This window comes from Hypanus sabinus, chromosome 15 (assembly GCF_030144855.1).
Source record: "Hypanus sabinus isolate sHypSab1 chromosome 15, sHypSab1.hap1, whole genome shotgun sequence".
Classification (NCBI taxonomy): domain Eukaryota; kingdom Metazoa; phylum Chordata; class Chondrichthyes; order Myliobatiformes; family Dasyatidae; genus Hypanus; species Hypanus sabinus.
Genome location: NC_082720.1, coordinates 77589682 through 77608181, shown reverse-complemented (window position 1 = coordinate 77608181; position 18500 = coordinate 77589682). Strand labels below are relative to the sequence as shown.

Here is an 18500-nt window from a genome sequence, read left to right as displayed (position 1 = left end):
CATCAGAAGGGAAAATTTTACCCTTCAGATCAATGACATTTTAAAAGATTTGTCCATTTCAGATAGGCCTCTAGACTGCACATGTATTAGTATTCCACTGTATCCACACTACAGTCTTTCTAGTTTGACTTGAAGCTGCAATATTCGACTCGGATAGAATGGTTCTTAATGACATACAACTAACATGCTGGTCATGAGGATGTAATATAGCAGCAATGCTCCCTCTAAGATGCAGGCGTGCACATATCTTTTTGCTACTAGCACACAAAGAAATTTAAACTGTGCACAAAAAGTTGTCACCCTCTACCTTGCTGGCATGTTAAATATATTCACATCATACACAATCACATTTCCTTTTCTGGTTTCTGAAGCAGGCGGTGTTGATAACCTGGAGTTTGTGATGATTTGTCTGCAGATTTTAGAAATGGTTTATTTATATTGTTTTTATGTAGAAATTATTGATACACTATGTTGAATTCCAAGGCAGCACAAAAGAACTGCTTGTTCATTTAAAGTAGAATGGCTTAATGAAATAGAAGAAACTGCTACACTGAAAGCTCATGAGGTCAGAAATGTGCAGCTATGAGAAATATTTATGTACAATATAGAAACTGGTGTTACCAGAAAGTTGCTGGAGAACTTGCAAGTAGAAAGAGGCGGAGTGATATCTGTAAACTTGACTTTTTAAAGCATCATTTAGCAAGCAAATCACATTTGCTAGCTATTAAAATGAATAGTTATATATATAAAATTCAGAGCGCACATTATCACTGGGCAATAAAATGCACAGCACAAAATTCTGGTGGACACTGGTCATGTTATTACAAATTAGAGGGATAATTGTACAGCAGATTGAAGGAAAAATGTGATATAATAGGAGGACCAGATAATTATAATCTGAACTTCTCTAACATCTAAGAAAATAAAGTGAATGTTTCATACATTTTATTTTATTTGAGTGAAGGCAAAAATCTGAACACATTACAAATAGCCTTTTACTTGCAACAAATAAACCTACTGATGCATGGAAACAAACTGAAAATCATGATGTGGCAAAGACAAAATTGAGCCTATTTAATTCTTTAAGTTGAGGCTTCTGAGCACCAATGCGGCAAACTGTTAGTGAAACTAAACAAATAAAATGTAATTTTATAGAAGTTTAAAATACAAACTTTTAACTTTTCAAACATTTTGAAGGAGTATTTGGACATTTTAGTTAATTAAAATAAATTACCTGATGGACATAACAGCAAAATATTGTGGCTGACTGAAATCTTAAGTAAAGCCAGAAAACACTGGAAAAACTCATTATCTGGTAACATTTATTGACTAATAGAATAAGCAGTTCAAGGAATGCTTTAATCAGAAGTACTACATGCAAGTGTGATCACTAAGTTGTAGGGCGGATATGACAGATATAGAGGATGCAGTTCACTTATTGGATTGAACAACTTACTTATGAAGAGAGATTGAGAAGCTAGGTCTATTTTCCCTGAAGTGCAGGAGGTTAACAGGATAATGAGTGATGTTTATAAAATTGTGGGGTATAGACAGAGTAGACTGCAGGAAACATTTCCTCATTTTAGAGATAGATAAAACTTGAAGACATAGGTTTAGGATAAGGAGGAAGAGATTTAGAGAGGATGTCAGGGGAATATTCTTCACTCAAAGTGACAAGTATCTGGAATGCACGGCCTGAGAGAATGGTTGAGGCAGGGTTGCAGACAGAATTCAAATTTCTAGATGTGCATCTGAATCGCTTCGGGACACAGGGTAGGGACCAAGTGCTGGGAAATTGAATTAGTTAGTGTGTCCACTGGTTGGCATGAAGAGTTGGAGTAAATGTCCGGTTTCTACATTGTATGATTTGAATTCTGATGGCAGGATTAAGTTGAAATGGCAACATCATTTCCCCCTCTACAGATAAATAACAGATTAAACCTTCAAGAAAAATACTTGGTACAATCATATGTATCCTGCTTTAAAACTATATGCCAAAACTTCAAAAAAACTAAGTGGAAACACATACAAATTATCTAAAGTTATTAAAGCAGTTTACATTTTACAGTTAGAACATATATACATTTTATGTAACTTTAATATTTAACTATATAACTGCATTTGTGTATACCTATTAAAATTAATTTTACATTGAATAACCATTCTCAGTTTAAAACTATACATTCCTTATCGGTGTAATGATTATTCATCCCTGCTGATTTGCTGCAAATCAAAGTAAAATGAAACAAGTTACAAGCGATGTAGCACAATTAAAATATTCTAGATATTGGAAATTTGAAATCAACAAAATTCTAGAAAAATACAAGTGAGGCAGCATTTCAGTGAAATAAAATCTACCATTTACGCCAATAACCTTTCATCTTTCAGGTGAGATGTAAAATCAAACCTTTTTTTGTTACAGATATGGACCATTCTGTTGAATATTCATCAGTTTGAAACATTAATTCTTCATTTAATCATGAGCTGATGCCTGATCTGCTAATTATTTCCACTATTTTCTGTAATAAGTAATGCTGATGAAAAGCCTCTACATATTTTTGGAAGGTACATGAAAACAGCAACCAACAATCTCTTCTATTATACAGACATGGGTTCTTCATCATGCATTCATAGGTGCAGTGTTGATAAAAAGTACAGTATACACCCCCACTTTGGATGATTTCATGCTTTATTGTTTTACAACCCTGAGTCAAAGCGGATTTAATTTTTTTTTTACATTGATCAACAGAAACATTTGTGTCAAAGGGAAAACAAATTTCTACAAATTGGTCAAAATTTATTACAATCACTAAATGCAAGATAAATGATTCATTATTACTTATCCCCCTTCCAAGTCAGTATTTAGTAGATGCACCTTTCGCAAAATTACAGATTTCTGTCTGTGTGGATAGGTGTCTATCAGCTTTGCACATTTGGACACTGCAATGCTTCCCCATTCTTCTTTACAAAGCTGCTCAATCATGGGTCCATTTCAAGTCTAGCCATAAATTCTCAATTGGATTGAGGTCTGGACTCTAACGACCACTCCTGGATTTTAACTTTGTTGTTTTAAGCCACTCCTGTGTAGCTTTGGTTTGTACTTGGGATCATTGTCTTGCTGGAAAATAAATCTTCTCCCAAGACGCAGATCTCTTCATCAGGTTTTCCTCCAAGAATTCCCCATATTTTGCTGCATTCATTTTACCCTCTATCTTCACAAGTCTTCCAGGTTGCAGTGAAGCATCCCCATAGCACGATGCAGCTACCACACTTCACAGTGGGGATAGTGTTTTTTAATGATGTGCAATACTTGGCTTATGCCAAACCTAGTATTTAGTCCGATAGCCAAAAGGCTCGATTTTGGTTTCATCTGAACCTTCTTCCAGCTGACTTCAGAGTTTCCTACATGCTTTCTGGCAAACTTTAGATGAGATTTCATGTGAGTTTTTTTTTTCTAACAGTGGCCTGCTCTTTGGCACTCTCCCATAAAGGCGTGACTGGTGAAGCATCAGGGCAACAGTGGTCATAAAAGATCTCTCATCTCTCCCATCCTAGTCACTGAAGCTTGCAACTCGTCCAGAGTTGTCATAGGCCTCTTGGTGGTCTCCCTCACTGGTCCCTTTCTTGCACACTCAGTTTTTGAGGATGGTCTGCTCTAGGCAAATTTACAGCTATACCATATTCTTTCCATTTCTTGATGTTTGACTTAACTATACTCCAAGTAGCAGTGACTTCGAAATTTTCTTGTAACCATCTCCTGACTTGTGCTTTCAAATAACCTTTTTGTGGAGTTGCTTGAAGTGTTCTTTTGTCTTCATTGTGTACTTTTTGCCAGGATATTGACTGATCAGCAGTTGGAACTTACAGATACAGGTGTATTTTTACTACAATCAATTGAAACATCTTGACTGCATGCAAGTGATCTCCATTTAACTAATTATGTGACTTCTAAAGCCATATGGCTACACCAGTGATGATCTGACGTTTCATATTAAAGAGGGTGAATACTTATGCTACCAATTATTTTGTTTTATATTTGCGATCACTTTGTGGAAATCTGTTTCCACATTAACAAAAAAAGTCTAAACCCACTGTGATTCAATGCTGTAAAGCAATAAAACAGGAAAACTTCCAAGGGTGGGGTTGACTAATTTTTATAAGCACTGTATATGAGAAACAAACCCTTGACTTACCACAGGCGGAATACATGACGGTTCATTAGCTTCACTGTCACTAGAGCTGCTTTCACTTTCTGAATCGGATCCAGAACTGCTCTCAGACCCACTGTGGCTGCTGGAATCAGCTCTTGGAGGTTCCATACACTCATTGTTTTGCTGGGAAGGTTCAGAACTACTAAAAAAAACATAAAATAAACAGGAAATCATTCCCAAAGACAATTAAAAACAGCTTTAGAAAATATGTAAAGTTGACAGAGTCCCCTCCTCATAACACATTTAGGAAAACTGTAATTGTAAATAACACTGGTACAATGTCCATGAGTTAACATGTTACATTAAATTAACCTCTGGCATACTAAGTTCCGAAATTGCCAGAAAATTGTGTATCATGTTTACTGAAATACAAAAAATGGATACACTGTGTATACTAAACAGCAATTTGCTGGAAATATTTTCAGTATTCTAGAAAATGACTTTACGCAACTTTCATGTGAAATCCCATAAAACTGGCAGAAGACCAAGTCTTAACTACATCCTTGGTCAGCTAATACGATGATTCTAAATTAGTTGCCAATGCTCAAAATTTATTATTTTAAAGTCTACAAGTACATGGGCTACAAACCTCTTAATTACAAAATGGTGCAGTGTAAGGTGGCATGGATCAGCAAAAAAGGTTTTAATACATTTACATTAACCCACGTAAGAACTACATACCCTTCAGGAGTAGTCCTTGCAGGTTGTTTCCCCAAATCCTAAAAATAAAGCAAAAAGATACTCATAAAATTAAGACAAATTCAGATTATTGTCATTTAAAAACCACAAATGCAATGCAGTTAAAAAAAGACAACATTCCTCCAGAATGATATCAATACTCAAAAAGGATAAGTTAATATTCTCTTTCAAAATATTTTGATTTTCCCCGACACAAAGAACATGCAGCTTGTGAATGCAAAATCAATCTAGTTTGATAAGCTGCAAAGTCATTCTCAGTCAACTTTCAAGTCACCTAATATATCAGTGCACCTGTTTTACCATCTCCAGTTACTTGTTCCTCCTTCCTTCTTGTTCCTGCTGCATATGATCCTTTATGTATAATTGTCCTCAATTCCACTAATTGTCTTTATGCATATTATAAAGGTAAAAACATTTTCACCCATTAAATCTCGAGTTTTTGGTGAGTGAAAAGACCGTTCAAGGAAACTTAACAAAGAACATGGTCCAAGAGTCTCACAAATTATTTATATTTTGCTAGCATATTAACAGCCTGGGGCAAGCAATTTTATCTGTAAATATAAATGTTAATTAAATTTCAGTAGTGAGACACAAAGCATACGCTGGATTGAAGGCAAACCTGGTCTGCATCGCTGTCTTCACTGCTGCTAAGTTTGAGGTCCTCTTCCAACACTCTATACACAAAGAAAACAGAATTTCCATCATCACCAATGTACAGCAGGTCTCATTGACTGAAACTAATCTACACTGACAAGGCTCTAGCTCTATTATACCTTCAAACCTAGAAGAGGAGGAATGAACGGTTTAATTTCAGAACTATCTTTATAACCATCTACTATAGCAGACTACAAGAAAGTACAAAAAATATTTGTTGATAATTTGTTAAGATTTTGAGATGTTTACCAGGAACACAAAAACCAGAGCATGATTAAACATCCATTCAAAGAGGGAAACACAGCCACATCCAAAAACAGCTAAGGGTGTTCAAACGGGAAGAAAGCAAAATTGGACTCTACTTTAACTCTACTGAAACTTAAGAAAACAGGATTACTTTGATTATATTTGTAAGCCTGATATTAACATTTTTGAATACAGAAAAAGTTAATGATACCAATATAAAGCAATAAAACAAATCAAACTAGTCAGCTTCATTATACAACTTGTTTGTTAATCTGCATTATATTTTTGTTTTTTCTTTTCTACCATCATTAGAAAAAATCCAATGTTATTAAAATTCACCTTGTCTGCTCTTATATTCTATGATAAGAGTCGAGGGGGTTCATTAAAATTAGGACTTCCCTTCTACAGAATAAGAAATTAAGTTTGAAGTAAACTTAACAGGTAGAACCGACAAGTCAGAATTGTAGTAACCAAGCTAATGCGATCAATATTTATTTACTAAGATACAGTGCAGATTAGGCCCTTCCAGCCCTTCGTGCCATGCTGCCCAGCAATCCCCCGATTTATCCTAGCCTAATCACAGAACAATTTACAATTACTTAACTACCGGTATATCGTTGGATTGTGAAGGAAACTGGAGCACCTGGAGGAAACCCCCCCACCAAGTCAAGGGGAGAATGTACAAACTCCTTACAGACAGCAGTGGGAAATGAACACTGGTCATTGGCACTGTAAAGCATTGTGCTAACCACTATGCTTTACTGAAGGAGATGATTACAAGCAAAATTTATGGTGTATCACAAGCCACTTTCTTTGCACAGTTCTAATATCTTAAAGTGTATATTGCTTCCAACTTTTCCTAGACTGATTTGAATGCGCACTATTTTTGTGGCCTTTTATTCTGAGTGGAAGAAATATGGGCACTATTGCATTCCTGAGATTTTGCAGGATCTGTAAGGGACAGACTAAAAGAGTGATGGAAATATCCTCCACTAGGTTGTCATGTGCTGCTGTAACAACACTTAGCCAGCACAATACGACTGAAAACAAACTTGCCTACTCAATTGTTCCCCCCCAGTATTTTGCTCAATTAGTATTCCACTAACATTGTGTACCACTGCTAACTGGGACCAACATATACCTAACTACAATTTAGGCTGCAGTTACTTACCTTCCATACATGTTCAAAAACCAAGAAACTGTACAAAAAAATAAGGACAGCAGGCAGATGGAAACCCTACTGCCTCCATGTTCCCTTCCCTGCTACTTCCAAAAGTCATAACGTATCTCAATTTGGAAATACATTTCATTCTTTCATGTTCATTAGTTCCCAATCCTGGAATTCTATCCTGCAACCTATGGTAACACCATTAAAAAGAATTAATTTCAAGAACACTTAACAATTAGCACCAAATGCCTTGTCAGCAATGCCAACCATGGTCAGTTGTACAGAAATGACAGCATTTCAAGTAGTATTTCATTGGTTGAAAAGTGCTTTGGGATATCCTGCGACATTGCTAGTAAACATTTCTGGTGTCATTCTTAAATCTTTTTGCATTCACTTCAGTGCCACAGTATCCTTTATATAAGGGGATGAGATCTGTACACAGAATGCTGCCATAATCAAGATTCGATACATCAGAACATTTTTTTAAACTTGTTTCCACAAAACCCTGAGTGGCTTTTGCTGTTTTGTATTCCAGTATCTGATTGTTTTTCTGCTCCACTTCGAATGTCCCACAAGTGACAAAATTTTTATTAAAATCTCACCATAGAGTTAAAATATATTTATTTTAGGAAGAAGTATGAGGTTGTTTTGGAACTTTGGCATTTGGAAGTTCAAAGTACCATGGTATTTTGGAACTCCACAGGCACAAAACAAAACTTAGGCCTGAAAAATGCTACCAATAAAATCATCTTTTCAAAAGGAGAGGCTAATTAAATAACTGTTAACGTCCTCTGTGATCACTGTACGATCTACATTATTCAGGTATCCACTAGTTTAGTGAATGCTAGGTCTCTCAAAGTTGGAAAAATTATAACTCAATAAAGGAAGGAGAGAAGGTAAAACAAATAATCTAGCATGCTCAAGACTCTGGTGTGCTTGAACTTTTCCTATACTGAAACACCAATGTGCCTTTGTTTTCTTTAACAAAAGAAAATGGATTAGACCATAAGACAAAGGAGCAGAAGTCAGCCATTTGGCCCAGAGTCTGCTCCACCTTTCCATCATGGCTGATTTATTATCCCTCTCAGCCCCTATCTGTTTTCTTTCTGTAACCTTTGATGCCCTGTTTATCAAACTCTGCCTTAAATATAACCAATCTCTTGACCTTTATAGCTATCTGTGGAATCCATTGCCACAGACTCACTATCCTCTGGCTGGAGAAATTCCTCATCTGATCTAAATGGAGACCCCTCTATTCTGAGGCTTTGCTCCCTGGTCCAAGACTTCCCCACCACAGCAAACATCCTCTCCACATCTACTTTGTCTAGGCATTTCAATATTTGATAGGTTTCAATGAGATCCCCCTCACTCTTCCAAACTCCAGCAAATACAGGCCCAGAGCCATCAAATGCTCACACTAACCCTTTTGTTCCTAGAATCATTCTTGCGAACTTCCTCTGGACCCTCTCCAAAGGCAGCACCTCCTCTCAGATAAGGGACCTAAACCTGCTCACAATGCTCCAAGTGTGGTCTGACCAATGCCTTGCAATATCTTAGCATTACTTCCTTGTTTTTTCATACTAGTCCTCTTGAAATGAATTGTCAGCTGGTGGCATAGTGGCATCAGCGCCGGACTTCAGATCAAAGGCTCCAGAGTTCGAATCCAGCTGGCTCCCTTGCACACCTTCCATCCGTGCTGGGTTAAGCGCTGAGCTAGCAACTTGGCCTCGTAAAAACAAGAAAGTCTGCTAAAAAAAATGCCGTCACAACAGCATCCTGATGACTCCACTCGGAGTTAAGGGCTTTCTTCTTGTTGAAATGAATGCTAACACTGCATCTGCCTTCCTTACCAACTCAACCTTTGGAGAACCCTGCACTAGGACTCTCCCTTTGCAGCTCCAATTTTTGAACTTTCTTTCCATTTACAACATCGTCCACATCTTTATTCCTTCTGCCATAGTGCATTTGCCACTTCTTTGTCCATTCCCCCAATCTGTCTAGGTACTTCTGTATACATCCTGCATCCTCAACAGTACCTGCCCCGCTACCTATTTTTGTATTGTCCACAAACTTGGCCACAAAGTCATCAATTCCTTCATCCAAATCACTGCCATGTAATGTGAAAAGAAGCAGTCCCAATACCAAACGCTGCTGCACACCATTAGTCACTGGCAGCCAGCCGAAAAGGACCTTTTTATTCTCACTCTTTGCCTGCTGCAAGTCAGCCAATTTTCTATTCATGCTACTACCACTCCTGTAATACCACAGGGTCCTATCTTGATAAGCAGTTTCACCTGTGGTACCTTGTCGGAGGCCTTCTGAAAATCCAAACACACATCCACCAACTTTCCTTTGGTCTATTTTTTCATGTGCCTCCAAGTACTCTGAAACCTCATCCTTAATAATAGACCCCACGATCTTTTCAACCACTGTAATCAGGCTAACTGGCCTAGAATTTCCTTTCTTCTGCCCCCTCTTGCTTCTTAAAGAGTGATGAGATTTGCAATTTTCCAGTCCTCTAGAATCATTCCAAACTCTAGTGATTCTTGAAAGATGATTACTAATACACATCCACAACCTCTTCAGCTGCCTCTTTCAGAACCCTGGGACATAGTTCATTGATCCAGGTGAATTACTTACATTCAGACTTTTCAGCTTCCCAAATACCTCCTCCTAAACAATGGCAACAACTCTCACTTCTGCCTCCTGACACTCTTGCATTGCTGGCATACTGCTAGTTTCTTTCACAGTGAAGACTGGCAGAAAATACTTGCTCAGTTTGTTAGTCATTTTGTTGTCTCCTATACTACCTCTCCAGTGCAATTTTCCAGCAGTCTGATATTTCTACTCTTGAGTCTATATATAGAAAAATCATTGTATTCTTTTATACTATTGGCTAGCTTTCCTTCATATTTAATCTTTTCTCTATAGCTTTTTCAGTTGCCTTCTGTTGGTTTTTAAAAACTTCCCAATCCTCTACCTTCCCACTAATTTTTGCAATACTGTGTGTTCTGTTTGGATTTTAGGCTGCCTTTGATTTCCTTTGTCAGCAATGGTTGCCTCATACTCACTTGAGAATCATCTTTGGAAAGTATCTTTCCTATACCTTCCAATTTTTCTCCAGAAACACCAGCCATTACTGTTCTGCCGTCATCCCCTTTTCAGTCAAATTTGGCCTGTTCCTTTCTTATGCCTCTGTAATTCTCTTTACTTCACTGTAACACTGATACATCCAATTTCAGCTTCTCCTTCTCAAACTACAGGGTGAATTATATCATATTAAGATCACTGCCTCCAAAGGGTTCTTTTTTCTTAAACTCCCTAATCAAATCTGGGTAACTACGTAACACCCAAACCAGAATTGCCATTCCCCTTATGACCCAACCACAAGCTGCTTGAGAAAGTCATCATGTAGGCATTCTACAAATTCCCTCTTGGAATCTAGCACCAACCCGATTTTCCCAATCTACTTGCACATTGAAGCTCCCCATGACTATCACAACATTGCCCTTATTAAATGTCTTTTCCATCTCCTGTTGTAATTTGTTCAGAAGCCAGTTTCTTACCTCTACCCATAAGAACTCTACATCTTACAATCCTATGTCACCTCTAAGGATCCATCTCATCTGCCTACCTGCCTGCACTTTTGATTCAATGTATATCTTTGGATGTTAAGCTCCCAACTATGATCTTCTTTCAGCCATTATCAGAGTTTACTATACGAGACCACACTAGGACATTATAATGTTACCAAGCTTTTCAACTATCTATTGAGCACTTCAGGGTAGTGTTGAATGAGCTCCCAGACCAACGGCAGCACTTATTAACCAAAATGTGTTAAATATGGTGAATGTAACTAGAATACAAGGACCAAGGTACATAAAATCTAATTCCAGTTACAGTTCCACTTGGATGTAAACTTACCCTGAAGGCGTCTGATCAGCTTCTGAGCTATTTAAAAAAGAAAAAAGGCACTAAGTCATGCAACTTATAAACATTTAGAATATAAAATTAATTGTTGAGGTCTACTGTATTAATAACAACACAGAACACTTCCACATTTTTGTTCTCATCAACTTTAAGGGAATTTACCAATGAACAATAATAATGTTATACCCTATATACACAAACTATGATCACTGAGCAGCATGATACTAAATATGTGAATCAAAAATCAAAGGTTAATTATTTCAAATTCTTTGGATGCTACATCAGCTACGAAAATTGCTAATACGCTCAGTACCCTTTGTGACTACATCAGAGAATAATTCATCTGCAAGATGTTGGTAAACAGAGACAAATCTCATTACTTCAATCAGCTAAAGATGAATTTTTGATCTAACAATCTACTTCATCATGGCCCTCGCACTTTGTTTACCTGCACTGCTCTTTTTCCCGTAGCTGCAGTACTATATTCTGCATTGTTTTCTATCTACTTCCTCAGTGCAAGCAAAGTTTTTCATTATATCTAGATACATGTAACAATAATAAACAAATAACAGCAACACCTTAATATCCAAATCTATTTATGTGCCTTAAACATACTCAGCAACTCTGCCTTCACAGTCATCTAGGGTTAAGAACTTCAGAGGTCCAGTTCCCTCCAGGTGAAGAAATTTCTTGTCTTCTGTTGCCAGTCTCACCAGGTTTCTACTTACGGTGTTTTTATAGTTGATTATTTTCACGAATACTACTATGATGAAGAGGTATATTCAAGTTTGATTTCTGTATCATTGAAACATACTGTACATCACAGAAGGCCACCATTTGGCTAATGCTGACCAAAAAAATGACCTTTGGTTCAGTTCGACTTCCCAGGTCTTGCCCATACCCTTGCAAGTTATAGCACTTCAACTGCTGGTCCAGGTGGTTTATCAATGCAGAGAGCGTTCTGCCCCCATCATGCTTTCAGGCACACACTTAATATTTCAATTTCTCAATTCAGGTGAAAAGCTGCTTGCTTCCTTACTGTAAGGCCTGGCAATGGATAAAAGAGAGGTTAACAGTTGTGAAAGACAATATTGGGGTTGAAATATTCTGAAGTACTGCCTTTTGGTGAAGACTGGTTTTCAGCAAGGAGGGCAAGTAGCAATACGGCAAAGCAAGATTTTCTCCTTTGCTTGAGCCAATGGAATGGAACACTTCACTGAATGTGAGAGACCAGGTATCCCTAATGACCACGTCTGTTGGGAAGTTATGTTGCAGCTGAATAAAATTTTGGTTAAACCACATTTGCAGCAGATATAATGCCAGCCACTGAAACTGGAAGGATGTGGAGGATTTTGAGAAAGAGCTTCAAGAGAACGTTGTCTAGATTAGAAAGTAATTGTAAAAAGGTTGGAAAACTGTGGAGCAACACAAAAAAAAAAAATGCTGGTGGAATTCAGCAGGCTAGGCAGCATCTAGGAAAAGAGTACAGTTGATGTTTTGGGCTAAAACTCTTTGGCTAGACAGGAGAAAAAAAGCTGAGGAGTAGGTTTAAGAGACGGGAAGAGGGGAGAGAGAAACACAAGGTGATAGGTGAAACCTGGAGGGACAGAGATGAAGTAAAGAGCTGAGAAGTTGATTGGTGAAAGAGACAGAAGACCATGGAAGAAAGAAAAGGGGGAAGGATCACCAGGAGGCGGCGATGGGTGGGCAAAGAGATAAGGTGAGAGAGGGAAAAGGGGATGGGGGGGGGGTTGGGCATTACTGGAAGTATGAGAAATCATTATTCATGCCATCAGGTTGGAGGCTATCCAAATGGAATATAAAGCGTTGTTCCTCATCATGACAGTGGAAGAGGCCATGGAAAGACATATTGGAATGGGAATAGGAAGTGGAATTAAAACGAGTGGCCACTGGGAGATCCTACTTTTTCAGGCAGACAAAGCATAGGTACTTGGTGAATCAGTTTCCCAGTCTATGTCAGGTCCTACCGATGTACAGGAGGCCACACTAGGAGCACCAAATACAGTATATAACTCAAACAGACTCACAGGTGAAGTGTCACCTCACGTAGAAGGACTGTTTTATGCTCTGAATGGTAGTGAGGGAGGATGTGTAGGGGTAGGTGTAGCACTTGTTCCGCTTGCAAGGATAAGTTGAAAGGAGGGAGATCAGTGGGGAGGGACGAATGGACAAGGGAGACGCATAGGGAGTGATCCCTGCAGAAAGCAGAAAGTGGGGGGAGGGGAGGGGAGATGTGCTCGGTAGTGGGATCCTGTTGGAGCTGGCAGAAGTTTTGGAGAATTATGTGCAGGACCCGGAAGTTGGTGGGATGGTACGTGAGGACAAGAGAAACCCTATCCCTGCTAGGGTGGCGGAAGGATGGGGCAAGAGCAGACGTGTGTGAAATGGAAGAGATGTGGTTGAGGGTAGCATTGATGGTGAGGGAAGGTAAGCCCCGTTCTTTGAAAAAGGAGGATATCTCCTTCATTCTAGAATGAAAAGCCTCACCCTGACAGTAGATGCAGCACAGACAAAGGAATTGAGAGAAGGGGATAACATTTTTACAAATAACAGGGTGGGACAAGGTATAGTCCTGGTAGCTGTGGAAATCCATTGGTTTATAATAGACAATGGTGAATAAGCTGTTTCCGCAGATATAGACAGTGAGATTGAGAAAAGGGAGGGAGGTGTCAGAAATGGACCAAGTAAATTTGAGGGTAGGGTGGAAGTTGAAGGCAAACTAGATGAAGTCGACTAGTTCTACATGGGTGCAGGAAGCAGCACCAATACAATTGTCAATGTGGCATAGGAAAAGTGCAGGACAGTCATCGGTGTTGGCTTGGAACATACTGTTCCACATAGCCGACAAACAGGCAGGCATAGTTGGGACCCACGTGAATGCCCATGGCTAACCCTTTTGTTTGAAGGAAATGGGAGGAGCCAAAGAGAAATTATTTAGAGTGAGGACAAGTTCTGGAGGAGAATGGTGGTGAAGGGAAACTAGTTAGGTCTGCCATCCAAAAAAAAAAATAGGAGAGCTTTGAGGCCCTCCTGGTGGGGGATAGAGGTGTCTAGGGACTGGATAACCATAGTAAAAATATGATGTGGGCAAGGGAACCTGAAATGGATTGTCTTCTCAGAAGGCTGGAAGGGGCAATCTGATAGAAGTATATAAAATTGTAAGAGGCATGAATCATACAGATTTTACTGCCAAAGTGGAAATGTAAATTACTGGAGACCACAGCTTCAAAGTGAGAGGGTTAAGCCAGGGTTTTAAACATAAGAACTTAAGAAATAGGAGCAGGTGTAGGCCATCGTCCCATTGACCCTGCCCTGCCATTCAACAAGATCATGGTTGAACTGCCTGTAAACTCAGCTCCATCTACCTGCCTTTTCCCCGTAGCCCTTAATTTCCTTACTATGTAAAAACCTATCTAACTGTATCTTAAATATATTTGGTGAAGAAGCCTCAACTGCTTCCCTGAGCAGAGAATTCCACAGATTCACCACTCCGGGGAAAACAGTTTCTCTTCGTCTCCATCCTAAATCTTCTCTTGAATCTTGAGGCAAAGTCCCCTAGGTCTAGTCTCACCTGCCAATGGAAACAACTTTCCTACTTCTATCTTATCTATCCCTTTCACCACTGAGAGGGAACTCAATGACAGTGAGGACAATATGAGTGAGGTTGATGTTCTGGAGCAAGTTGATATTATGGGAGAGGAGGTGTTGGGAGTTGTTAAAATACATTAGGACAGATAAGTCCTCAGGGCCTGATGGAATATTCCCCAGGCTGCTCCACGAGGCAAGGGAAGAGACTGCTGAACCTCTGGCTAGGATCTTTATGTCCTCGTTGTCCATGGGAATGGTACTGGAGGATTGGAGGGAGGCAAATGTCCCCTTGTTCAAAAAAGGTAGTAGGGATAGTCCAGGTAATTATAGACCAGCGTGCCTTATGTCTATGGTGGGAAAGCTGTTGGAAAAGATTCTTAGAGATAAGATCTATGGGCATTTAGAGAATCATCTGATCAGGGACAGTCAGCATGGTTTTGTGAAGGGCAGATCGTGCCTAACAAGCCTGATAAGAGTTCTTTGAGGAGGTGACCAGGCATATAGATGAGGATAGTGCAGTGGATGTGATCTACATGGATTTTAGTAAGGCATTTGACAAGGTTCCACATGGATAGGCTTATTCAGAAAGTCAGAAGGCATGGGATCCAGGGAAGTTTGGCCAGATGGATTCACAATTGGCTTGCCTGCAGAAGGCAGAGGGTCATGGTGGAGGGAGTATATTCAGACTGGAGGGTTGTGACCAGTGGTGTCCCACAAGGATCTGTTCTGGGACCTCTACTTTTTGTGATTTTTATTAACGACCTGGATGTGGGGTTAGAAGGGTGGGTTGGCAAGTTTGCAGACGACACAAAGGTGTTGTAGATAGTGTAGAGGATTGTCAAAGATTGCAGAGAGACATTGATAGGATGCAGAAGTGGGCTGAGAAGTGGCAGATGGAGTTCAACCCGGAGAAGTGTGAGGTGGTACACTTTGGAAGGACAAACTCCAAGGCAGAGTATAAAGTAAATGGCAGGATACTTGGTAATGTGGAGGAGCAGAGGGATCTGGGGGTACTGGGGTCCACAGATCCCTGAAAGTTGCCTCACAGGTAGATAGGGTATTTAAGAAAGCTTATGGGGTGTTAGCTTTCATAAGTCGAGGGATAGAGTTTAAGAGACGCGATGTAATGATGCATCTCTATAAAACTCTAGTTAGGCCACATTTGGAGTACTGTGTCCAGTTCTGGTCGCCTCAGTATAGGAAGGATGTGGAAGCATTGGAAAGGGTACAGAGGAGATTTACCAGGATGCTGCCTGGTTTAGAGAGTATGGATTATGATCAGAGATTAAAGGAGCTAGGGCTTTACTCTTTGGAGGGAAGGGGGATGAGAGGAGACATGATAGAGTTGTACAAGATATTAAGAGGAATAGACAGAGTGGACAGCCAGCACCTCTTCCTCAGGGCACCACTGCTCAGTACACGAGGACATGGCTTTAAGGTAAGGGGAGGGAAGTTCAAGGGGGATATCAGAAGAAGGTTTTTCACTCAGAGAGTGGTTGGTGCGTGGAATGCACTGCCTGAGTCAGTGGTGGAGGCAGATGCACTAGTGAAGTTTAAGAGACTACTAGACAGGTATATGGAGAAACTTAAGGTAGGGGGTTATATGGGAGGCAGGGTTTGAGGGTTGGCACAACATTGTGGGCCGAAGGGCCTGTACTGTGCTATGTTCTATGTTCAAAATTTTGTATGTTTCTATAAGATCCCCTCTCATTCTTCTGGACTCCAGAGAGTATAGTCCCAGGCAATTCAATTTCTCCTCACAGGTTAACCCCTTCATCCCTGGAATCAACCTGGTGAAACTCCTCTGCACTGCTTCCAAAGCCAGTATATCCTTCCTCAAGAATGGAGACCATTTTAATTATGGAAAATATTTTAAAGAAATAGTAAAGAGGTAGGTGCCTGAAATGTAATGCTGGGGAGGTGGTTAAAACAACACTAAGAGGGACATGAATAGGAAGACAACTGAGGGATATAAAGCACTTGTAGACAGATACGCAGTTTAAACTGGCATTGTGGTCAGCACAGATAATATAGACCAAGGGGCCCATTTCAGTATTACAATGTTCTATGTTCTAACTTCCATCTCATCTCCCTAGCCATTAATGAAAGTCCCCTTGTAAACAAGGCCTTTGTTAAAGAAAATGAATCTTCCTATTACAGCTTTATTGGCACCTGAACTATTACCCTAAACACTCATATTTTCTCTGTTCATTTTTTGTCTACAAAATGTATTGTAGCAATCCAAAGCTCATTTTTACTAGCATCTCTAGAAAACTGTCCTTCCAGATGGTGGACTGCGAAGACAGAAGGAATGATGAGAAACTCATGGCCTACAAAATTATCTTCCAAATTACACATCACACTGATTTGGAAATATTGTTGAAGTTTCTATTCCAAGCATACTTTGAAGACTATTTAGTATAAGTATCTTACAATCAGCTTAAGTACAAAAAGAGGTGGCCAACTAATCTTAGCCAAGATAGAGATGTCCACTTCCTGTTGGTAAATATAAGATTTCGTTACTTCATATTCATTTCATTACAAGTGGCCATGTTTCATAATAAAACCTGTTTTACAAGAACAAATTGCAGAAACTATGGATATAGAGAAAAACAAACAATTTTACAACAAAAATTCCATTTGCCTTAGCTTGTGAGAACCAAAGGGATGCAGTTTGACTAAGCTTTTCTGTTCTAATTGTGTTTTTCTTGCATAACCACACTTAATTTGTGTTTTTCTTGCAGTTGTCTCCCTAATACCATTTAGTCTGTCAACCAAAACACTCAAAAACTTTTCTAGATGTACCATGGAGAGCATTCTGACAGATTACATCACCGTCTGGTATGGGGGGGGGGGGGGGTCAACTACACAGGACGAAAAACTATAGAAAGTCTTTGGGACTAGCTTCTGTATTACCCAGGACACGTTCAAGGAGTGGTGCCTCAGAAAAGCAAAAAGCAACATCCATTATTAAAGACCCCCAAGCACCCAGGGCATGCCCTCCTCTCACTGCTACCATCGGGAAGGTGGTACAGAAGCCTGAAGGCACACACTGAGCGATTGACGAACAAGCTTCTTCCCCTCTGCCATATAATTCCTAAACTGACATTCAACTCATGAACACTACCTCACTTTCGAAAAAACAAATATTTTATTTGTTTTTGCACCATTTTAATCTATTCAATATACTTATATACTTACTGTAATTGTTAGATTTATTTCTATATCATGTATTGCATTGTACTGCTGCTGCTAAGTTAACAAAGTTCACGAGACATGCCAGTGATGATAAACCCGATTCTGATTCTGCCTGTGATGTGGCTGCAAATAAGTTTTTCTCTGCACTTGTGCTTGCATGCACTTGTACATATGATAAGACTTACTTTGACTATAAAGCAGTTGTTAAATTTAAGAAATGCTAAGTTATAAAATGCTTTAAGATATTTTCAACTTTTTTCCTACTTAATACAAGACAGGCAGTGCACATGGTCCTGTTTACATCAATGGCACTGAATTAAAAGAAGATTAAGAGCTTCAAGTTGCATGGAGTTGTTGGATCTGTTTGTTACTTTCTTTGCAGTTCAACCATTATCTACTTGTATTTTAAGTTCTTATCTGAGTGTAGCAATTTAATATGCTTCCTAGTGGCCACAATATGCATATGCAGCTGTTCAATGTACCTCCTAGAGGTTATATTGATACAAGCCTGAACACTTCTGGAAGCTTATTTTGGTGCTGCATTATTTGAATAAGAGAGCTCTCTCATTCGCCGACTCTTATCTATGAATGGAGCAGTTTTTAAAAAAAAGCTACCACAATTAAATGCTCCTGGTCCATTTTTACACTTATAAGTGGACCACATTTCTTTAGCAAAAAGTCAAGGATACGCAGATGTACTGGTAATAGTGGACAAGATTTCAAGATGGGTGCAAGCTATTCCAGCAAATAAAGCCACTGCCATACAGAGCAGAAACTCTGATCAA

The 18500-nt window shown here is 39.2% G+C and overlaps 1 protein-coding gene across 6 annotated transcripts in view; it reads right to left on the bottom strand.

Moving 5' to 3' along the window:
- Window positions 1–18500, bottom strand: part of aff4 (AF4/FMR2 family, member 4) — a 116077-nt gene that overhangs the window by 40253 nt on the left and 57324 nt on the right. For 3 of the 6 annotated variants that reach the window (XM_059990540.1, XM_059990541.1, XM_059990542.1), the window contains 4 exons: window positions 10903–10929; window positions 5530–5584; window positions 4893–4930; window positions 4194–4353 (listed from right to left, as the gene is read on the bottom strand). In XM_059990540.1, coding sequence (XP_059846523.1) covers window positions 4194–4353; window positions 4893–4930; window positions 5530–5584; window positions 10903–10929 — 280 coding nt within the window. The remainder of the gene's footprint in view (window positions 1–4193; window positions 4354–4892; window positions 4931–5529; window positions 5585–10902; window positions 10930–18500) is intronic. The other 3 variants (XM_059990544.1, XM_059990545.1, XM_059990546.1) reach the window with 3 other exon arrangements.